The sequence below is a fragment of the Mustelus asterias genome, chromosome 18 (genome assembly GCF_964213995.1).
Source record: "Mustelus asterias chromosome 18, sMusAst1.hap1.1, whole genome shotgun sequence".
In the NCBI taxonomy this organism is placed as follows: domain Eukaryota; kingdom Metazoa; phylum Chordata; class Chondrichthyes; order Carcharhiniformes; family Triakidae; genus Mustelus; species Mustelus asterias.
In genome coordinates, this window is record NC_135818.1 from 65273988 (window position 1) to 65298356 (window position 24369).

At 43.8% G+C, this 24369-nt stretch overlaps 1 protein-coding gene across 6 annotated transcripts in view; it reads right to left on the minus strand.

Annotated features, from left to right (window-relative positions):
* Nucleotides 1–24369, minus strand: part of rtn1a (reticulon 1a) — a 174989-nt gene that overhangs the window by 38447 nt on the left and 112173 nt on the right. Inside the window, exons 1-3 of one of the 6 annotated variants that reach the window (XM_078234203.1) lie at nt 11236–11472; nt 9685–9776; nt 8797–9035 (exon numbers count right to left, since the gene is read on the minus strand). The exons of 3 other annotated variants lie outside the window; for them this stretch is intronic. In XM_078234203.1, the coding sequence (XP_078090329.1) occupies nt 8797–8863 (67 nt within the window). In that variant the 5' untranslated portion in view covers nt 8864–9035; nt 9685–9776; nt 11236–11472. Of the gene's footprint in view, nt 1–8267; nt 8369–8796; nt 9036–9684; nt 9777–11235; nt 11473–24369 lie in introns of those variants that run through there. 2 more of the 6 variants (XM_078234204.1, XM_078234205.1) reach the window with 2 other exon arrangements.

Genomic DNA, 24369 nt, shown 5'->3' on the forward strand with positions numbered 1-24369 from the left:
TAATGAATTACTCTGAGTGTAAAGTGGCTAATGGCATGTGTGAGAATCAATCCAAGTTGTTGGGTGTGGAGAAGGAAGGAAGATTGGGCTGTATGTTGTGTGCCGATATATCACGTTCAGTTTCTGTTATTGTTAAAAGTGGATTTCAGTTTAATAACATCAGAAAGCAAACTGAATAACTACTGAATGTTTCTTGGAGTGACTGCAGTAGAAGTTGTGTTTATTTTGCTGCTGCAAACCTGGCTACCTTCTTATCGACACCGGTGGGTTTGATGGTGGGAAGCCCAGACATCAGGTTTACACCGGCATGGATTTACAGTGGGATCTTCTGCTGGCGCCCGCCATGACAGGTCAGAAAACCCACCCGAGATTGGTGTGAACCTCACTTGCATCCCATTAGTGGGATGCAGATGAAGGCCTGACCCCCTCCCCTACAGCAGATTCTCCGTGATGCCAGCTGGGAAACATTCCGGTGTGAAACACCATCAGGACACCATGGCATACACAGTGTTGGGATGCATTGTCTGGGGCTGCCTCTGGAGTTCGGGAATGAATGCCACCCGCAACCCTGGACCCTGCAACCCCATCGCAGAGGGTGGGAGGAGCATCTGCAGATGAACCTTCCAGATGAGGTGTTGTGGAGGGGGTCCATCTTCCAGCTCAGAATGTTCTGGAGATCTATCTTCATTTTTCGGGAGGTCCATCGTCCAAAGTGGGTCAGTGATGTTGACGCCCAAATACCATGTTGGACTACGCGCCACCCAGGCCCGTTCTGCCACGGAATAGAGAGTAAAATACCCATGTGCATAATTATTGGGGACAGGGCAGGAAGATTTAGCGTGTTTTCCTGCTGGCCGCTGCAGAGGGAATGTTCCCATCCCTATCACTGCACTTAGTCTCCATATGGGGGGAAATCTGCCCAATAGTTTGATCATTTCAGTATAAAAGGCAGTGGAAATTCTCCCTCATATCCTTCTGACTAATCTGAAACTGGTAGATTCACAATGCATTTGTCCAAAGATGTGCGGGTGAGGTGCATTGGCTATGCTAAATTGCCCAGGATGTGTAGGTTTGAGGGATTAGCGGGGTAAATATGTGGGGTTATGGTGATAGGGCCTAGGTTGTTGGTGAAGACTCGATGGGCCAAATAGCCTCCTTCTGCATTGTAGGAATTCTATAATTCATTTGGGTATTTCAACAATAACAAATTGTATTTCTGTAGCACCTTTAGCATAACAAATATCACAAAGCACTTCACAGAAGCATTATAAAGCTAAATTTGACACTAAGCCACATTAAGGGCATGATCTGTAAAGCTTGGTCGAAGAGGACTGGTTTGAGGAACATCATGAAGACAAGGTCACCAGTGGGCAATGATAAGTCAGGGATGCACAAGAGGCCAGAATTAAATGAGCGCAGATATTGTGGAGAATTGTGGAACTAGAAGAGATTATCGAGATGGGGAGAAGCTAGGCCTTGGAAACAAGATGGGAATGTTAAAAGTGAAACATTGCTTGTTTGGAAGGCAAGGGTGATGACTGAACAGAACTTGCTGCCAGTAAGGACAAGGACTGCAGAGTTTCAGATGACCACAAGTTTACAGCGGGAGGCCAAAGGGAGTTGGAATAGAGTTAACAAAGGGATGAGGGTTTCAGCAGCAGATAAGCTAAGGCAAAGTTAGAGTTGGGTGATGTAACAGAGATGGAATTAGGCAGCCTTAATGAGGGCACACATGGGTGGTTGGAATCTCATCCTGGGGCCACCAAAGTTGTGAATGGTGTGGCTCAGCCTCAGAGTTGCCAGGTAGGGAGCTGGAATCGGTGGCGAGGGAATGGAGTCTGGGACAGGGACAATGGATTCCGTCTTCCCAATTTAATTAAAGGAAATTGCTGCTCATCCAGCATCAGATGGCAGATAAGCACAATGGAGGAATCCAGAGAGGCAGCGAAGTGGCTGAGCTGCTGAATGAGGTAATACTTCACAACTCAAAACCAGTGCCGATCCTATTGCCATGTGAAAGATTCTCAACTGAAAAGAAAATCAATAACTTCACATTTTTAAAGCTACTGAACCTCAGACTTACTGGAAGCATTACAAAAAAGGCTTGATTATTGGGTCACTGGTGGAGGATGATTTAAACATATCCTCCCAGCCTAGTGGGAAATTGATGAAAATCTGGTCAGCTGCCCATTTTTACATTCTACCCACGTTTATTGTCAGGGAAAGTCAAATCAGATGGGGTGTAAAATGGAAGCGGATTGGATCCACTCAGTTTCCTACAAAGTGGGTTAGGTTAAAACATTTAGGGGGAATTTCAACTCTGATTGATGAGAAAAAATAGGGAGACAATGGCCTAGTGGTATTATCGCTAGACTATTAATCCAGAAACTCAGCTAATGTTCTGGGGACCCAGGTTCGAATCCCGCCACGGCTCATGGTGGAATTTGAATTCAATAAAAAAAAATCTGGAATTAAGAATCGACTGATGAAACCATTATTGATCGTCAGAAAAACTCATGGTTCACTAATGTCCCTTAGGGCAGAAAAACTGCTGTCCTTACCTGGCCTGGCCTATATGTGACTCCAGAGCCACAGCAATGTGGTTGACTCTCAACTGCCCGCGGGCAAATAGGGATGGGTGATGAATGCTGGCCAGCCAGCGACGCCCATATCCCACGAATGAATAAAAAAGAGCACTTAAAACAGAGTGTATCTGCTTCCCACTCATTCCCCATTTAAACACATCGCTTCAAACAGCAGACCCTGGCAAATGCCTAATTAGTAAACGCAAATCAGAATCACATGATCTATATAGGCTGCTAACGTTATTCTGATCTGCCTCTGGTGTGCTACGTAGAAGTACATGGGCCCGAACCTGCTTCCAAGATAAAGTTTTCCAGAAAAAAAGCTTAGCTTAGTGAGATCAGGAGGATCTCTGTGTCCACCAAACACCGTAAGAAGTTTATCAACACCAGGTTAAAGTCCAACAGGTTTATTTGGTAGCAAAAGCCACACAAGCTTTCGGAACCCCAAGCCCCTTCTTCAGGTGAGCCCCTTCTTCAGCCCCTTCCTCACCTGAAGAAGGGGCTTGGGGCTCCGAAAGCTGGTGTGGCTTTTGCTACCAAATAAACCTGTTGGACTTTAACCTGGTGTTGTTAAACTTCTTACTGTGTTTACCCCAGTCCAACGCCGGCATCTCCACATCATGTCCACCAAAAACCCCCAGTGAAACAGTGATAATTTATCACTGTTCCCATTAAAGGGCATCGACCCGGAATGTTAGGCTGAGTCCCACTGCTGGGGCCGGAAGCGGGACACTGCTTCAGTCAGTATCAGGAGCCAGGGAAGTACATTCTTGGTGGTGGCCTGTTAAGAGCTGTCAGCCCAATCAGGGATCAGCAGTGCCAACACTAGCGATGTCCAGTGCTGAGGCTGCAGCTGGTAATATTCAGCAAGAAGAGGGTTAAGATTCCCTTGATGTGGGGTTGGGGGAGGGGGGCAATGCTGGCATCAGGCCTACAGGTCCTGTCCCCCCAATATGGCGTGCGTTGTGTGAGGGCAAGTGATGCTGTTGCTAAGGTCCCTCTTTGGGCCATGAAGCACACAAAAAGGGCTCCCCTACAACCACTAGGTTTTCATAATTAAGTTTATTTACTTGTCACAAGTAGGCTTACATTAACACTGCAATGAAGTTACTGTGAAAATGCCCTAGTCGCCACACTCCGCCATCTGTTCGGGTACACAGAGTGAATTTAGCATAGCCAATGCACCTTACCAGGACGTCTTTCGGACTGTGGGAGGAAACCAGAGCACCCGGAGGAAACCCACGCAGACACGGGGAGAACGTGCAGACTCCGCACAGACAGTGATCCAAGCTGGAAATCAAACCCGGATCCCTGGTGCTGTGAGGCAGCAGTGCCAACCACTGTCCACCGACCAGTGTGACATCAGGTGCAGAAAAGACTCATGCAAATGGTTCCAGGGATGAGGAACCTCAGTTATGAAGATCGATTGGAGAAGTTAGGACTGGTTTCCTCTGAGAAAAGGCGGCCAAGAGGAGATTTGGTATTCAACATCATGAGGGGTCTGGACAGAGTAGATAGGGAGAAACATTTCCCATTCGTTAAAGAATCAAAAACAAGAGGGCTCAGGTGAAGGTAATTAGTAAAAGAAACAACAGTGATATGAGGAAAAATGTTTTTTTATGTAGCAAGTGGTTAAAGTTTGTGAATGCACTGCCCGACAATGTGCAGGATTGCCAGGATAAGGCTGGGGAATGGCAAGAAGTGATCTGCTCAGAGAGCTGGTGCAGGTATGATGGGCCGAATGGTCTCTTTCCGCACCACAACAATTCCGTGATATAGAGCCAGGGGGAGCTGTTAGATTTCACTGGTGAGCCTGACCTGGGGCAAAATACTTGCAGAAGTGGAAAGTCGTCCTTAGTTGGCCACTTTAGTGGCTCAATTGGGCTCCCAATGGGCAGCATAACAGTCAGATTTCCCACCACTGGCAACATGTTACAATGGAAGAAAGATGCAAACACGCCCCCAAAGCCTTCCTGTGCCATTTTGCCAATCTTCCCACCTCTCAATTTGTCACTAATGGACTGGTAAAATTCCAATCCATTAACTCCGCTTCTCTCTCCACAGGTGCTGAATATTACCAGCATTTTCTGTTTATATTTCAGATTTCCAGCATCTGCAGTACTTTATTTTTGCTTCATAGAATCCCTACAGTGCAGAAGGAGGCCATTTGACCCATCGAGTCTGCACCGACAACAATTTCACCCAGGTCCTATCCCCGTAACCCAACATATTTACCCTCCTAATCCCCCTGACACTAAGGGGGATTTATCATGGCCAATCAACCTAACCCACACATCTTTGGACATCATATTGCCTGTTTGGCCAAAATGCAAAAATAAAAGCCACCGCAAAATAAACAATCCAACTAAATTTATCCATGAATTCATGCCATAAAAGGTATCTGATCACCCATGTGTATTTCCTTAGTGCCAGTCTTCAGCATGCCTGTGCCTGTCCCAGAGCTCCTACACAGTATTACTCCTCTGGCTGCAGCATGGCTGGTGGCCTTTCAGTGAAGATTTGAAGATGGTCTTGTAGAATGACCTCGAGCAATTCTCAGCATGGGTGGCAGCATTGCGCATTGGATGGCTGATAGCCAACAGCAAGGGCATAGGCAGAGTGGCATGGGTGGGGAGGACCAATGTTGGCTTACCTTGAGAGAGAAGAGCAAATTCATGCTCCATACAGCCGCTGCCACTCGTTAGGAGTGGCACCTCAACAACTCTCGTAACCTGTTGGAGCACAGACTGCAGGACCGCTGTGACATCCTGCAAGCTCCTTTGAGCACTGGAATCCACAGCCATGACTGTAGCAGTCTGAGCTTGCGTGATAGGAGTCTCACCTTGCAAGTCAACAGTCTGAGCGTCCACTGTAGCACAGACAATGGGTGACTAATGCTGCAGTGGAAGCTGGTGTACTTGCCGTCAGGGTAGGCATCATGATCAGGTCCCAAAGCATATGAACGCAGTGGCCACCACTTCCACAATGGGAAAGATTGGCTCCAGGTTTGGTGTACCAAGTTGGTGCCAAATTTCTCTATGCCCCTTGACATTGATGACAGGTTTTCTCCGGGTTTTTTTGTGTGCCGTACCTGTCGGTGCTCTTCTTAGGCTGCCCCATTGAAATGTCCATCCCAGCCCACTGCAGAATAACACATGTGCAATCTCACCTTCTGGCAAGTTGGCACCTGTGCTATCCTTGCCCCTGCCCTGGCTGCAGTCCACTCATGCCTGGTGTCTCACCACGTGCAGACTCCACCTCTACTCTATCCTCTAACTTTTGCGTAGTGTCAGTGTCGGAGTTGGTCGGCTGCAAGTGTGAAATTGACTGACGATGCAACATCATTATCACCGTCTTCTTCCTGTTCCTCTATTGCCAGGTCAGACTGCAGTTCTTCAGTATCTGAAAGTAGAAATTCAAAAGGGTAAGGTCGTAACGCAGAGAGGGGAGGGGCTAAAAGTAAGAGGTGCATGTTTATACCAACTGTAGCTTGTAGATCAGAAGTGATTGTGAGATGAGGGGAAAGTGGGATGTGAGGAGGAGGATTAGTTATGAGGATACCGTCATCTTCAATAGTTTCAGCTCTGCAGCTCACCACAGCCTTAGCATTGGCCATCCCAATGATGGCTGGATTGTCTCCTCCAGGAGATACAAGCCTACCTGTTACCTGTCCCCTTCTGCCGCCTCCAGTTGTGCATCACGTAGACATGAGAGGGAGTGTCAGTGAGTGTGGTCCAATGTGTTTGCCTGATTCTGGCCGTCATGGTTGAATAGCTAGCAGTGTGCAATCTGTGCGATGTGTATGGAAGGCTTGCAGCAATGCTACATGGATGAGGTGAAGGTATGAATGTTAAGCATGAGTCCTGATTGATAGAGATTGTTGTTAGGGTGAGTGATGGGGTGTAGTGCATTGAGCAGTGTTTGAGGCTACTGGTGCAATTGGTGAGATATGGCATTTGAAGATGCAGTCTCTGACCCTAACCACTCGAGTGAAGTCATTAAACCTCTTGCAGCACTGCATCCAGCTCCTTAGTGCACACCTCTTGACACTGACCTCCTCATTATCTTCTCCCATCATCTTGACAAGGTATCCTAACCTCTTATAGATACAGGACCTCTTTCCCTTCACCACCTCCACCAAGGCTTCTAGTGCACTATCTGTAAATCTTGCAGCCTTCCCCATCGTGGCAATTCTTGTTTTTTGGATTAGAGTCACTTGCTGCATGACTGTCAGCGTCTACTCCAAGTGCAAGCCAGCTTTATGTGATGCTAGCCACTTATGATATTGATCCCCTGCTAATGTCCAGCTACCAGCCTGGTTAATACTGGCTGGAAACTGAAATGATTGATGTGAACAGGCAGTATGAAGTTAGCGTGCTGCCTACATCACAATCATTAGGCCCTAGTTAAGGGTGCATCATGATGCCTGTGCCCCCATTTCTCGGTGCTATTGAATTTAGTTAGGTCAATTCATTCAATTTGTTTTTGGGACATGGGTGTTGGCAGATAGTTTGGCATTTATTGTTGATATGCTGCCCTTGAAAATGGGAATTTTTGCTGCAGTCGTGTTGTGAAAGTGATGTTAGGTAAGGAGATTCAAGAACAACTCCTTCCTGCTACCATACAAAAATAAATGATTCGTCAGTGGACATTTCAGCTTTAACTTCATAAAATTAATTGAGATGGGGGGGGGGGGGGAGGGGGGGGGCGGCGGAATGGGGGTTGTTGGGGATTGGGGAGGAACAGAGAGAAAGCAGATTGGAAGTCTTTTGAAAGTTATGACGGTAATATTCATGGCACAATGTCAACAGACAGTGCAACGAGAGCTTGCACCTACAATTTCTGATGGAGCAAGTTTGAGGATTTAGTTTGTGGGCAGTAGGAGGTACTGGGCAATCTTTTCACAGGGAGGGTAGAAAGGAAGTTTTACACATTTCACTCTAATGCAGCCACAACTGCTCATCTTAAAAGGTGCCAGCATCTGGCTGCCAATAACCTCCCCTGTACATTTTGTAGGATGCTGCGTTCAAAATACTAAAAAATAAGCCAAATGAAAGCAGGAGAAGCAATTTTGAAAGACTTTAGGTAGAAAAGTGAAACAATTAAAACCATGATAATCCTGTGATCCAACCTATGGGGGATAGATTCTGTCCGAAATCTGAATTATAACCCTTCTTTAGAGATCAGTATTCTAAACAGAATCTTGGAAGGAATCTTGGCCTATCCCACTGATCCACTTTCTAAAATTAGTAACGTGAACCAGTCACATTTGAAGATGTAATAGGCTTCTTACATGTTAACCCTGGTTCAGCTGTCTTCCCTGCATCAAGTTACAACGCAAGGGTTGTGTTTCTTTACCCAAGGTCAAGATATGAAACCCTTCACATTATTAAACCACCATTTTCCCCTCACTCAAAACCAGGTCTGAATCAAACTTTTTAAAAGCTCTCCCGCCCTGTCACAAAACAATTACAGCATGCACTTCATAGCTTGTTTTCTGGGACAGGTTCCAGTGATTCCAGCACCCAAGACAGCAACCATTTACTACAGTCACTTACTGCAACTAACCAAATGCATGCACATTCTCCACAGCACTTTAACATGTCAAATACAGAAACAAGGAAACAGATCATTTAATATTTAATTCTCTTTGCTAAACAAGTGAATCAAGCGTATACCAACCAAATGCTGCCATTGTGAAATCATACAGCTGAATGGAGCTCTAAACAAAGAGTTAGGCTTTCCACTTCCTGCTGGGTTGTGAATACAGACTTCGCTTGACTAATGAAGAGTGCTGGCTCTTGTTAAATTACACTTACTACCATATTACCATGATATTCAAAGCACCACTCCTACAATAGTATACCATGCATTGCCATGACATTAAGGCTTCTACTGAAATGTATTAGGCCAAAAATGTACTTCACTTACTATTCAGCTCCTTCCCAATAACAAAAATCACAATGTCACTTGCTTACTTAAAGGCTGTGAATCAGAATCAGAATTACACCCCCCCCCCCTTTCCTCCCATTAAGTTCAGCCAGTAGGAGGAAGTTGAATTTTAACCCTTCTCCGTCCAGGCCACTAAGGCTTGTTTTTCCAGTTGTGTTGCTGTTCTAACTTGAATGTACAAGTTTGGTGTTATCAGGTTTTAGTGATGAAAAATGAAACAGTAAAGAAGAAATACAATGTTACCTCCTTAAATACTTACTTTTATTCAGTATGTTCTCCATTCTGGACATGGGTGAAGCAGTGTCCTCGTTCACATACTGCTCCATGTCAACATTTCTGCCAGCAACTGGATGTAGATATCAAAGTTTATTTCCCACGGGTACCACACTCTACTAGAGGCCCTTTACTTCCTCTGTAAACTAGTGGTATTTAATTGTTGAGACACTTAGTTAAAAATGCTATAAAAGTCTTGGGCTTAACTTCAGATGGACGAAGGAGCTGCAGCCAGTAAAAAAAAGAACAATTTTCTGTCATTGGTTATTCAAAATATATCAACATCTCCACCTATTCATGCAACAAAATAGCAGCTACTTTTGAGTAGTCCGTAACACTACTCTGGGAGTTGATGATCTATGTGGTTCGATTAAACTTGCTTCTGTATCATTGAATATCATAGTGCCATACCGTACAGCAGGAGCCATTTTGCCCATAGTATCTGTGTTATTATGAAACAGCTTTCCAGATAGGTCCATTCACCTGCTTTTCTCCATTACTCTTTATTGCTTATTTGCGTCCCCTGGTTGCCAACTATGCTGCGGTGGAAAGTTTCACCCTATTCAAAGCCCTCCTAATTCTGAACACATTTACTAAATTTCCTCTTAACCTCTTTGCTTCAAGGAGATCAATCCTAGCTCCTCTTGTCTCTCCACATAACTGGTACCATTCTGCTTAATCCCCATCACACTCTCTCCAAGGCATTAGCATCCTTCCTATAAAGTGCATGCCCAGAATTCGACACATGCAGTAATATTCACACAAGCATCAGCCATGTTTACAAAATCTGGGTTATGACGTCATCAGCGCTTTCCAATTCTGTCAAAGCCGCACAATGCACCCTCACTCAACAAATATTCTTTCCACAGTATACCTGGCGGTAGAAATTGTGTGCACAATTTCAAAATAAACGTACATCTTCAATTATTTGTTGAACTGATGACCTGACAGCTTTTCCCACTTATTCTGCAATCACATCAAATAGATAGTAAAACCTGTGTTAAAATCTGAAGATTTATTTAGATTTAATTATTTTATGTTTGCACATAAAGACCCTTACATTTCCAGGATTGTTTATAAATAACATTTGATTGAGAACAAGCTGAGGCTCCTTTATTACACGTAAAGGAGCAAAGATTGTCGTGAAAATACTGTATTGTGTGTGTTAGAACAATACTAAAATCAAAATTTCAGGCAGGCAACTTTGAAAAATTATTTTCCAATCTGTTTATGAACATGCTTGTTTGAATAATTTGCTTTGGACAGTGTGATATATGGGGATAAATCAGTAAAATGTTGCAAAAAAAAAAACTTAAGGATTCATTAAAGGGAAGTATTTAACTATATTTTGCATTTCTGGACTTCATACATCAATGGGAGGGGTCATCTACAGATTTATTCTGTTTCGAAATGAAGTGTGCTCATGTCGGATGGTCCAGCGTGGAACATGCTCGAAGGCTTTGGAATATAAAAGAAACAAACCTTGTCAATAAATGTTATCCTAATAAGGCACGGTGATCGAACAGCATTATCCCAGTCATATTGCTAACAGAAACAAATCCTTTTTTAAAATATAAACACAGTTAGACATCTTTATTATTGACCTCAGCTTCTGAAATGTCTAGACAGAAATTTAGAATGGTGCTGAAAGGGGGGAAAAAAATGGCTGAAAAACCCCTCTGTGCGCTGTAGTGGAAGTGTATGGCCACACCCAGTGCTGATCTGGATTCTTTTCAAATATATGTACAAAAGGATGCTTCCACTCGTCTCTGTATATATTATTTTGCTGTGAGCAATGGCACAATATCTATTATAACTGGAGATTTACTCTACTTCAATTAGAATCCTGAAAATATATCTTGTTAGATATCTATATGAGGTAACAAAAACAGAGGATACAAGTTTGTTGTTTATTATGAGTGAAACTAAGGATGAGTGGATAATTTTGTCTCTTTACAGAAGATGTTCTGTATTGAGAAAAACGCTGTTTTCACCATGGGTGTGTCCAATTGTAAAATCATTCCCTATAGCTATACTGCTGAATTCTGCTCATAACTGACAATGAATAACACATAATATACATTCATTGTACTAGAATGTAATTCTGCTACAATATCAATACATAATAAGAACAGATGATAAAATGCCAAACACATATCCCTGAAAGGGTTGGGCACAGTCAGACACACACAGCAATAAAAGATGTTATTCATGCTTTCTTTCAGCAGTATTTTTTTTGTGGAAAACATAATCTGCGCCACACCTATCCACAGCAGCACATTGCACAACAGACCCACTGCTTTGCTGCAATAAGAAGCAAGCAAAAGGCCCACAGGTGAACAAAGCACATTAAGATGCATCTCAGTACAAGAAACAACCCTCCCTGATCCAGTCCTTTCAAAAAACATGCAAGACAATTAAGTACCGTGGTTCTTCCAGCAACTCCACAGGCATTCCATCTTCGCTGAATCTGCACTGGTCTGCATCTTGGGACATCAAAAATCTCACAGATATTTCTGCCACCAGATTTTTCAGTTAGGCATTCCAATGCATTTATGGGGTGAAGTGCGTACTGGCAGGAGACTGGTGTTGTAAGCAGAACAGGGACAGGGGAGGGCAATATGTATACGCTGCAGTCTCCACTGCAGCAAATCAGCACTGCGATATAATTGCCCTAGGGAAGGCTCTTCCTTTGAAACAGAATGCAAATCTCTTTTCAAATTAAAAGCAGCTGCCTCACCAAGACTTGGGATAAGCTATTCAAGTGATTAAGCAAACCCGGTGGCACAAGCGCATGAGTAATTAAAAATACAACAGATTTTATACTTTATTATTTAAGACTATTGGTTTCTGATTTAACACATTATAGACTATCACCCGGTTACTGAATTAACAGCGCAGTTTCCCAAACTGGTGTCTGCATTGTTGACATCAACCACCTGTACCACATACACTACATTTAAAAATATGAATTCGGTGACTTTTATCATGAAATTAACCTCTAAATCAGCAGCCCAGGCACATAGCTGCAAGAGAAAATCTGTGAATAATAGCTTCCTTGTAAACACAATAATATAATCACACTACACAAACCTGTGCAGCTTAAATGTATTCAACAAAGTACCACACTAATTTTTTTGGTATTCATTGATTGAGGTAGCCTTTTAGTTTTTAGATAAAAATCACAAAGTGAAGTGTTTAATTCAAACCAAATATAAAGTATGTTGTAATAAACATATCTCTAATAATATATCTGTATAATATGTGCAAGTCCAAGGTTGGTCCTGTATTCCATGCAGCTTATAAATAGCAGACATAATACATGCTAGAAAGTGGGTACAGCAATTTTCATGCCTTAGACTAGTATCCATGGAAACGGAAGCAACCAAAAGGCAGGGAAGGTACGTAGATTTACTTGACTAGAGCAGAATGAAAAGCAATATTCACATTGTACAGGATCGATAAACACCGTGATCTGCAAAAGAATATAGGCAGCCGATAACCCTGCGATGTTTTAATAAGCATCTATTCCCAATTGTCCCAATGGGAGTATAAAGTTGTGATTCCAATGGAACATTTCAGCCATTTGTCCAAGAGGGCGAGGTAAATTAGAAAAGAAATTAGCATGTCATCGTAAAATTGGGAACAATCATTTACACGAGAGGTGTGGTCTCCTCATACATCTAAACTTCCATATACTGGCGATGCCCAGCACAGGCCTTGGATATGAAAACATTTGCAACAAAAGACACTCTGCATTTCTCTTGTTGGACATGTGTCAAAAGTGGTGCCCACACACACACACACACATACACACCCCCCGCCCCCCCTCTAAATCAGTACTGATCTCATTTAGGTCTTAATATTTATACTGACGACTTGAACTTGGGCATCAGGAACACAATATTGAAATTTCCTGATGATGCCACATAAGGGAGCTTGGTAAATCTGTAAATGATGTTAGAAGGATACAGACTAATTAGGAAAGGAACAGACAAGCTAAAGATGTAATTTAATATGTAACAATGTCAGGTATTGCATTTAGGGGGTAAAACAATGATTGAAGTATATACTCAGTGGAAAGACGCTGGAGGGTATGGAGGAACAGAGACACCTAGGGGCTCAAATGCACAAATCCTTTATTTTGCTGCTGTGTAGATCCACTTTCTCCTTTCCCCCAGTCCATTTCTTTGCTGCATCTCAGTTCTAGGATCTGGCCTGCTGCTGCTTTCTCTGCTTTCTGCCTCTTTGAATCATAGAATCCCTAGTGAGACCATTCAACCTATCGAGTCTGCACCAACAACAATCCCACCCAGGCTCTATCCCTGTAACCAAACAAATTTACCCTAGCTAATCCCCCTGACACTAAGGAGCAATTTTAGCATAGCCAATCTACCTAACCTGCAAATCTTTGCACTGTGGGAGGAAACTGGAGCATCTGAAGGAAACCGACGGAGACACAGAGAGAACACGCAAACTCCACACAGTCACCCATGGCTGAAATTTAACCCGGGTCCCTGGTGCTGTGGGGCAGCAGTGCCAACCACTGTGCCCACCTGCTGCCCCCTGCTGGAAATGTTGTGGCTGAGCTTGTTTTGATCTGATTCTGCTGCTTCCCATCCTACTCAGAGCAGACTGACAGCAGAATCCAATTACACTCTAACTCAGACTTTGGTGCCTTTGCTCCTACTATGGCCCTTATTCTCTCCCACCAAGTTGTTCACCCTGGTATGGCTCCCTTGATTTCTTTCAGTCAAAGGGACACTGACATGGACATATATGACACATGACTGGTTCAGCCATTCATCATCCTAGATGTGGCAGGACCACAGCCTGCCACTGGGCCCTGCTCACAGCTTTGGGATCATGCTGGAATGCAAAGACCGGTTTCTTTTGGGCTTGAACAACCACCTCTTGAAACCCTCTCCCATTCTCATCCAGTCTCAAACTCCACAGATGCAAGGAGTTCAAGGACTCCTTTGTCAATAAGATTGAGATCAACTGTTCAGTTGCCTCCTGCTCTCTTGACCCTTTTCTCACTTAAACCTCTGACCCTGCCTGTCCCCTTTGTAACTGATATTGCAAATGGTTTCTTCCCCTCAGATACGAACAATGACAGACAGATAACGACCCTCTGATCCATTCAGTCTGCCCCAAACAATTGTGGCATTTTGGGGATGCCCCACATCTGGGTCAAGCTGCAGAGTTTGTGGAACAGCAAATCACTGGGAAAAGATGTACAGGACAATGAAAGAAGATGGGAAATGAATCAGAGACAGAACAACACGGCAACTGAGAAGGAAAAGAAGCTAAAACATCCACTTCCTGGAAGATGACAATGAGTTTGAGGACACAGGAGGTGGAGAAACCATAAAATGGTGGGATGCAACAGTTCTCATAGAAAACAAATTCACACAGCCGAGCCTGAAACAATAGGCAGAATTTTCCGCATTGCAAGCACCAAGCACTCCATTCCCACCAATTCTTCTTCAGATAACCCTGGTTCAGTTATCCTTCTTCAGATAACCCTGGTTCAATTCTGACCTCGGGTCAGTGTGTGTGTGGAGTTTGCACCTTCTCCCCGTGTCTGCATGGGTTTCCTCTGAGTACTCTGGTTTCCTCCCACAGTCCAAAGATGTGCAGGTTAGGTTGGTTGGCTATGCTAAGTTGACCCTAGTGTGAGGGGGATTAACAGGTTAAACATGTGGCGTTATGGGAATAGGGCCTGGGTGGGATTGTGGTCGATGCAGATTTGAAGGGCCGAATGGCCTCCTTCTGCACTGTGGGGATTCTATAAGGAAACATAGAAACTAGAAGCAGGAGTGGACCATTCAGCCCTTTGTGCCTGCTCTGCCATTCATTTTGACGAAGGCTGATCATCAATATCCTGATCCCTCCCCCTTCCCCTCTATCCCTTTAGCCCCAAGAGTGAGATCTAATTTCTTCTGGAAATCAGACAACTTTTTGGCCTCAACTACATTCTGTGGTAGTGAATTCCACACATTCACCACCCTCTGGGTGAAGAAATTTCTCCTCACCTCAGTTCTAAAAAGTTTACCCCTTATCCTCAAACTATGACACTTAGTTCTGGACTCCCCCACTATTGGGAACATTCTCTCTAACTCTTTTAGCATTTTATAAGTTCCTATGAGATCCCGTCTCATTCTTCTAAACTCCAGTGAATATAATCCTAAACAACTTCATCTCGCCTCATATGACAGACCTGCTATCCCAGGAATCAGCCTGGTAAACCTTCGCTGTACTCCCTCTATAGCAAGGACATCCTTCCTCAGATAAGGACACCAAAACAGCACACAATACTCCATGTATGGCCTCACCAACACCCTATACAATTGCAGAAAAACATCCTTTTCCAAATCCTCTCGCTATGAAGGCCAACATGCCATTTGCCTTCTTTACTGCCTGCTGTACCTACGCACTTACTTTCAGCGACTAATGCACGAGGACACTAAGGTCTCGCTGAGTATCCACCTCTCTCAATTTACACCCATTCATGTAATAATAATCTGTCTTCCTATTTTTGCTACCAAAGTGGATAACCTCACATTACTGCATCTGCCAATAGTGTAAACTTCTGCCCCATAATTCTGAAGGTGAAGCTTGGTACCTGGGCACAGAGTAATATGGACTGAATGAGAGGAGACCAAAACTGCACATAATATTCTAGACCCTGTATAATTGCAACAAGATACCCCTGCATCTGTACTTGAATCCTCTTACAATGAAGGCCAACATGCCATTTACCTTCTTTACCACCTGCTGCATCTGCATGCTCACTTTCAGCAACTGGTGGACAAGGACACCCAGGTCTCATTGCACATTCCCCTCTCTCTTCCCCTATAGATCTGAATCGATAGCCATTCAGATAATAATCCTGTCTTCACATTTTTCTACCAAAGTGGATAACTTCATATTTATCCACATTATACTGCATCTGCCATTTAGTTGCCCACTCGCTCAACTTGTCCAAATCACACTGAAGCATCTCTGCATCATCCTCACATCTCACCTGCCGATCAGCTTTGAGTTGTCTTCAAATTTGGAGGTATCACATTTAGTTCCCTCATATATATTGTGAATAGCTGGGATCATAGCACTGATCCATACAGTACCCCACTTCCTGCCACTTGGGGAAAAAAACATTTATGCCTTCTCTTTGTTTCTCGTCTGCTAATCAATTTTCTATTTATCTCAACACACTACCCTCAATCCTATGCGTTTTAATTTTACATGCTGATCTCTTATGTGGGATTTTGTCAAAAGCCTTCGGAAAGTCCAAATAAACCATACCCACTGCACCCCCCTCATCAACTCTACTTGTTAGATGCTCAAAGAATTCCAGTAGATTTTTCTAGCATGATTTCCCTTTTGTAAATCTATGCCGACTCTCAGGAGCTCACTGCCATTTCACGCTCAATTGAGCTCTGACTGACCGTGGGCAGAACTTCCATCTGCTCTTGGAAGGAAACCCCACTTTGGAGAGCTGTCAGCCGATTTGATTGGTCAGCAGTTCTCCAACCCAACCAGGCACAGTGCTGCAATGGCCAGAAGAGGTAGTGCAGCACTCTGCCTGGAACTAAGTCCTGGGGACTATACTTACCGTCCTGGGGGTGGGAGGGTAGGGAAGGGGGCGATCACAGCATTGGGGCATTGGCTGGGGTTAGGGAGGGCTGGGGCTCCCAGGATCTGGAGGGGAGGGTGCCCCAAATCAGGGGGGATTCCATGGAGGGGGGGGGGGGCAAAATTTTAAACAATTCCATGCTCCGTCACCCCCCTGCCTCAGAACCTGCCTGGTCGGGGGGAAGAGTGTAAAATTCTGCCCCATCATTCTGAAGGTGAAGATTGATACCTGGGCACAGAGTAATATGGTCTGAGTGGGACGATATCAGACCTTTCCTGAAAATTTGAAGAACAGTTACCTGAAGGCAGACACACCTAAACTGAGCGACGTCATGCTAGCCGCAAATGGGGGAAAACAGATTTGACAGCGAGGAACAATGCAAATCAGAGGGTTATAGAAATGAAGAGACTTTAACTACACGTTCCACCTCCCCAGAACAGATGGTAAGATGTAAAGATACAGAAAATAGTATAGAAATACAAAGGTGAGTCAGCATCTGTAAAGAAAATGAATATTTAATCAAATTAAGCTAAATTTAATTTTATTGAAAATTATTTCACATCTCTATTTTCTTTTGCACATTAAATGTTTTCTGATTCCCTTTCTCCAAAAATTAAATACAAGACATAATAAAATGACTGAATTGCCCCATTAGTCAGCAGTATTGATCACTCATAAAATTTGCTGCAGTGACCAATTCATTCCAGACAGTAAACAGCACTGGATGTTATTTCTCTGCCAAGCTCAGAACAGTACAGTACATCATCCATCAGTCAGAGCTGACCTGAACATTTCTCACCTTTCAACCAAGGAAATGTACTTAGAAATCAACAAAAAAGTCTCTTTCTATACAAAGTATAGATCAGTGTTATTGCTTCCACAATATTTAGCCAATTAACCTGATTGTCGGAGAACCATGGTGCTAACTAGGTGCTTCCTGCCTCTTATCTATTGTTATCTTTATGCCATTGTTTAGTTTGGTATGCTCCTGCTTGGTATGCTCCTTGTGGTATGCACAGCTTGGTATGGCTCCTGCTCTGCCCAAGACCGCAAAAAACTACTAAAGGTCGTGAATGTAGCCCAATCCATCACGCAAACCAGCCTCCCATACATTGACTGTCTACACTTCCCGCTGCCTCGGAAAAGCAACCAGCTTAATTAAGGACCCCACGCACCCCAGACATTCACTCTTCCACCTTCTTCCGTCGGAAAAATAATACAAAAGTCTGAGGTCATGTACCTACTGATTCAAGAACAGCTTCTTCCCTGCTGCTGTCAGACTTTTGAATGGAATTACCTCACATTAAGTTGATCTTTCTCTACACCCTAGCTATGGCTGTAACACTACATTCTGCACACTCTCCTTTCCTTCTCTACGAATGGTATGCTTTGTCTTTATTGCATGCAAGAAACAATCCTTTTCACTGTGTACTAATACATGTGACAATAATAAATCAAATCAAAACAAAAGTTGGCAGGTGAACCATTCATTACTATTACATATTCTAAGAGTCAAAGTAATATCTGGTGTACAATACACTGGTTAGGTGATTGGCCACACTAAATTGAACCTAGTTTGAGGGGGATCAGCAGGGTAAATATGTGAGATTACGGGAATAGGGCCTGGGTGGGATTGTGGCCAGTGCAGACTTGATGGGCCGAACGGCCTCCTTCTGCACTGTCGGGATTCTATGACGTATGGGCTAACAAATGAAAGTCAACATGGGGAGGTGATGGCCTAGTGGTATTATTGCTAGACTATTAATCCAGAAACTCAGCTAATGTTCTAGGGACCTGGGTTTGAATCCCACCACATCAGATAAAAATAATCTGGAATTAAGAATCTACCATTGTCAATTTTGTCAGAAAAACCCATCTGGTTCACTAATGTCCTTTAGGGAAGGAAATCTGCCATCCTTATCCAGTCTGGCCTACATGTCACTCCAGAGCCACAGCAATGTGGTTGACTCTCAACTGCCCTCGGGCAACTAGAGATGGGCAATAAATGCTGGGCAGTCAGCGATGCCCACGAATGAATTAAAAAGAAATTGATAAAAGCACATCACAATCGACTGAAAGCAGAAAATGCTGGAAAAGCTCAGCAGGTCTGGCAGCATCTGTGGAGAAAGAAGCAGATTTAATGTTCAGAGTCCGTATGACCTCTTCATATTTGATTCACTTGATCCAGTTCTTTGATGTAATAGTAATAGAAAGGACCAATGAAAGCTTTGTGGTAAATCTGTTTGACTAAGAAAGAAAGAGGAATAAAAACTTGCATTTAGATAGGAACTTTCACAACCTCAGAGCTTCCCAAAATGCTTGACAGAGAATCAAGTATTTTTGAAGTGTAATGTTGTAATGCAGAAAATGCAACAGTTAACTTGAGTTCGGCTAACCTCCACAAAAAGTAATCCCCCACACCAGATAGTCTGTGGTTGTGATGTGGTTTGAGGGATAGCTATTGGCCACAACGTCCTGATAACTCCCCAGCTTTTCTTCAAAATACAGTAGCGTCGCATCATCTTTTGTGCCTAACCCGAGAGAGCGGATGCTGCCTCACTCTAATGGTCCAGAGCTTCCTCCCACTCAGATTGTCGTGCTGTTCCTTTTCACTTTCCCAGGTGGGAACTGCACATTTCTCACCAGATCGTCCCATCCTGGGCCTGGTGAGATATGTGTAGCACAGCAGCTCCGGAGTCCTTTCAGTGGAGGGCTGCAGCGACCGGTGACCCGAAGGCAGGACCCCCCCTCCTTTTTATGACATTAGCTGCCGTAAAGCAATATGTTTAAAGGTCCCAGCTACTTTGAGGAGCTAGGGAGAAGGTAAGTGTATGAGGGAGGTGGGTGAGGGGGGTGTGTGCAGTGTTGTTGGGGTGGAGGGCATCAAGGAGGTTTTGAGAGTAGTTGGGGGGTTCAGCGAGTCATTAGGGGGTTGATCGGTCAGTTGGGGGGGGGTCAGGAAGATAGTCAGGGGTCTGGGAGGGTAGTCAGCAGGGGTTGGAAGGATACTCAAGGGGGTGGGAAGATGGTAAAGGGTTGGGGGAGCAGTTATGGTTATGTAGTCAGTACCATGGTTAGCCAGGTGCAAGAAGTAGTTTCCAGTTAAATCATTGGATGGTTCCAGGTGCAGGGTAGTTGCCTATTGGAAGTTCAAACTTCCCAGGCAATACCCAGCGTGGGAACCTCCGGCGGTTCCCCATTAGATCTTCAGGAGTATGATCATCCCATGGAATGGAAGTTCTGGGCCTATATACGGTTTCCTCTGAATGATGGCACCTCCAACTCAATTCCCTCTGGCTGCACTGGATGTCAGCAAAGATTGTTGTACTCAAGTCTCTGCAGTGGGACTTGAATCCAGAATCTTCTGACTCAGATGTGAGTCACAGCTGACATGGCTCAGTGCCACATAGTGCACTTGTTAGGAAAAGTAAATTCCATTGGAAGGGGCAGGGGTGGAAGGGGCAGTGACAATGCGGATACAAAATTGGCAAAGGGACAGAAAGCACAGTTGCGGCAAGCGGTTGTTCTTCAGAGTGAAGGGTAGGATGCAGTGATGTTTCCTGGGGATCAGTGTTAGGACTGGTGTTCTTTTTGATTTTGGGTACACTGGACATATCTTCAAAGGTTACAGATGACACAAAACCCTGAAATGTAGTAAACAACCAGGAGGATAGTAACAGAATTCAGGAAGACATCTGGAGAAATGGACAGATACGTGGCAGCTGAAATTTAACGCAGAGAATTGTGAAATAATAAATTTTGGAAGAATAAGGAGAGTCCCATAAACTCCATTTGAAAGCTGACGCAGGAACAGAGAGACCAGGGGAATGCATTGGCACAAATCTTTGATGGTGACAGGACAAGCTGAGAAGGCTGAACAACATCTTTCAAAAGGGAATTGGAGAAGTACTTGAAGCGTAAAGATTTACAGGTTATAGGGAAAAAGCATCAGAGTGAAAGTAATTGAGTTGCTGTATCAAACTGGATGGCTTGAATGGACTGCTTCTGTGCTGCACCATTTCACCATTCAACTTAAGCAGGTTTTCAGACAACGTTCAAAGAAAAGGCTTGCTACATATCTACCAGAATAAAGAAAAACGTAGCAGACAAAGTTAGCCAATCCTACTGACCTCAATAAAAGAATAGCATGCATAACAGCAAGAATATAAAAAAGGTTACAAAATTTTAGAAAACACATCACGCACCACAGTTCAGCAAAACCCTTCCCGTAAAGTCAAATCTACAAGACCCAAACATGTTGGCATTATGAAGGGCCTTCTACACTCTGAAAGATGTAAATCATCTTCCCATTTCAAAATCATAAAATTGGTTTGGAGTAAGAAGGTCCACGAACTCTTGTGGTCTCATCCTTTTAATGTGACAATTTCTGATGAAGAATAATCTTTAAAGGGCGTGGTGTAAACGGAATCCTGCATGTTAGTGGCCAGAGCAACAGATAGTTTTAGTTAAAGAACGTCACACTAAGCTCACGGATATCTCATTGTTCACGAGTGCAGAGATTTTCATTCCAGTATTTCCCCTGCTTGTTTGCAAAGATACAGCATCTTGCAACAGTTACCACATGAGTTGAAACATAAATATTTGTCCTTCAATGTGACATTGTGTCGCAATGCAATATTGGATATTAGGGTATATTATTTTTAAGTAATTTGAAACACATTACAACTTCTAAAGTCCAAGTAGAATCCATAGAATCCCTACAGTGCAGAATGAGGCCATTCAGCCCATTGAGCCTTCACCAACAACAGTCCCACCCAGGCCCTATCCCCGTAACCCCACCTATTTACACTGCTAATCTCCCTGACATTGAGAGGCAATTTAGCATGGCCAATCAACCTAACCTGCACATCTTTGGAGTGTGGGAGGAAACCGGAGCACCCGAAGGAAACCCACGCAGACCCGGGGAGAACGTGCAAACTCCCCACAGAAAGCCATCCAAGGCCGGAATTGAACTCGGGTCCCTGGCACTGTGAGGCAGCAGTGCGTGCCACTGTGCCGTCCAAGTAATTCAGGATTGGTCATGAATATCCTGTTTGTATTTTTACAATGAATGTTAATTAATTCCTGCATTTTCACTCTGGATGTTCTGATGATGGGCTAGATTTTCACAGTCGGGGAGATTCCGTCCCCGACTGTGAAAATGGCAACCGGGACCAGATTCCTGACCCCATTCCTGTGGTTTTTTGTTTTCTTCAATGCAGGTTAAGAGTGTGGTCTGCTGCAGGTTGCAAGCCCACACTTTGTGTTCCTGACCTGGCTCCATAGCGGGGATAGGCATGTCCTAGTCTTCCTCAGAGGTGTCACGGACTATTGTCTGGATGAGAGAACTTTTTGAAAGTGAGTTCAAAAAGTTTTACCTATGTCCCCTATGCCAAGCTATGTACCCCACCCTCCTACTCTCCATTCTGAGCTACGCCTCCACCCACTACCATGACCCCTCATGCCCACCATGCCAACCTATGGCGCTTCCATGCCCATTCACCCACTGTACACTCTGTGTAGAACCAACAAATCTAATAGTGGCAACAGAATGTATTAACATGGATGTATGGGTTCTCAGCCAATAATGCATAAAGTTTAATGATTGTACCAGATCAGACAATATAAGAATTAACCACAGCTTCCAATGACACATGGAACTAAGCATATTTGCCACTTATAACCAACATTTCTTGAACCTACACATGGATACAAGTCAGCCCATCCCAGAAAGCCATCAGGGACTTCAGAAAGCAGGTATCTGACTTCCTCCTTCCACTACACACCTAATTTCATTGCCAGGAAGGGAAACCAAGAAGGCACAAATTTAAAAAACTGTTTAGAATCACTGGTGAAAACAGAATGGCAAAATCAAAATGCTTTCTCTTGGCTTTGTGTCTTCAACCTGGCTTTGTGCGCCTCTTACGCAGGTGTACAATGATGACCATGTATAATTAAAGCAAGCCTATTAAATATGTGAGGGGGAGGTCGTGGCCTCATCTACCAACTTTAGGTCTATCGCAGCAGGTGGGCTAGAGCGGGACAAGCCTTCTGATCCACCAGCACTGCCAGGGCAGAAAATCAAGCCAGCATATTTCAAGCAGTTCAAGCAACTTCAGTCAATTTTCAACTCCCTGCACTGAGTGCTAACCTGTGTTGGCTCATATGGGCAGAACAGGAATAGCAGGAACAGGAGTAGGTCATTCACTCCTTTAAACTCACTCTCCCATTCATTTAGATCATGACTGATTTGCACCTCAACATCCATTTTGCACCTTTTGCTCTGTGTCCCTTGATGCCCTTACTTATGAAATGTCTAACAATCTCAACCTTGAAAGCTCCAAACGACTCAGAAACCTGAGCTTTCTGAGAGACAGCATTCTAAACTTCCATTATTCCCTTTGTGTGGAACCAATGCTTCCCAATTTTGCTCCTGAGTGACCTAATTTTCTTTTCCTCGATTACTCCACCAGCTGAAATAATTTCTCCATACATATTCGACTAAATCCTTTTAATATTTTAGCCACCTCAATTAGATCATGCCTCAATCACTTATACTCAGGGTTTACAAGTGGATTGTATGCAACGTATGTCGGTGTATACTTTGTAAAATGTTTAGTTCATGAATCTCTCACGTGATCATCTGGCTAGTGCCATCTATATTGGAATGCATGGCAAACACAGTATTCTCACTTTTTGAATTTTTCTGGAAAGGAAAAGTACGTCCACAAAATGAAAATTCGAGAGAAAAAGAATTGGCGGAGGGCAGGGAAACAAGAGAGAAAAAGTCAACTGTTCTCAGGAAAGAAACCAAGATAGATTTGAAAGCACCCACTGTTCTCTGCATTATGTGTCAACAAGATAGATCATTAATCCTTCCGACTACTGCAGAACTTTGTCCCAATTATTTTAGAAATTATCGGGCCCTCTAGCCTTCATCCCTCGCATACCCACACAATTCCACTCAATCCAATGGCCTCCTCATACCTTCCATGTCAACTAAATGCCAACTCATGACCTCACCAACCCCCCCAACCCATGGCCCCTCCTATCCTCCATGCCAACTCAGTGCCAACTCATACCCCCATCCAGGCCCCATATCCTCTAAGCCACCTCCATAGTCATCCACCTAATAAACACCATTGGGAAGACCTCAGCAGCCATCTAAAGATGAAAAAGAATTCTAACAATCTAATACAGCTCTCACTCCTGAAAACTTGTCAACAAAATAAGTTCCTATTCATAAAATCCATTCAAAGCTTTCAAATCTCAAGTGGTGTTGACTCAATCAATTGTGATTTCCATATTATGTGTTAAGGCCATTGCAACAATCCAAATCAGGTCAGTTTAATCAGGTATCGGGTTTAAATGACCCTCTTGAGCTTGAGTTTGAGTTTCCCTCTTGTGTGAATCATGCTCTGTCTCCTTCCCCCTACTGGCGAAAAATTGAATGTTGGAAATATAGGTGGGACTTTTGCACTCAGGTTCTCGAAAATCCAGCCCTGTGTTTTGGAATGATCTGCCTGAGGGGCCAAATAGGGATGAGAAATCAGTGGCGGCCAAGGAGAGATTCTTGAGGGGATATCAGGTATAACAGTGCTGGAGCAGGAAGAGAAGTCACTGCAGATGATTCTCTGTCTACGATTGGGTTGATGAAATGAAATCAGACGAGTGCAGTCTCACTGAGCGGGATGACAGTAGAAAGGTGTTGGAAGAGAAAGTTCTGGTTAACCACGCAAAAGGCTACAGACAGGTCAAGAAGATGAGGAGGGATAGTTTACCTTTATCACAGTCACAAAGGATATAATTTGTGACTTTGGCAAGTGCTATTTCAATACTGTGGCTGAGGCAGACATCTGAGTTTAGGGATTCAAACATGTCACAGGGAGTGTCACAAAAAGATGGCCAGAAGAGGTC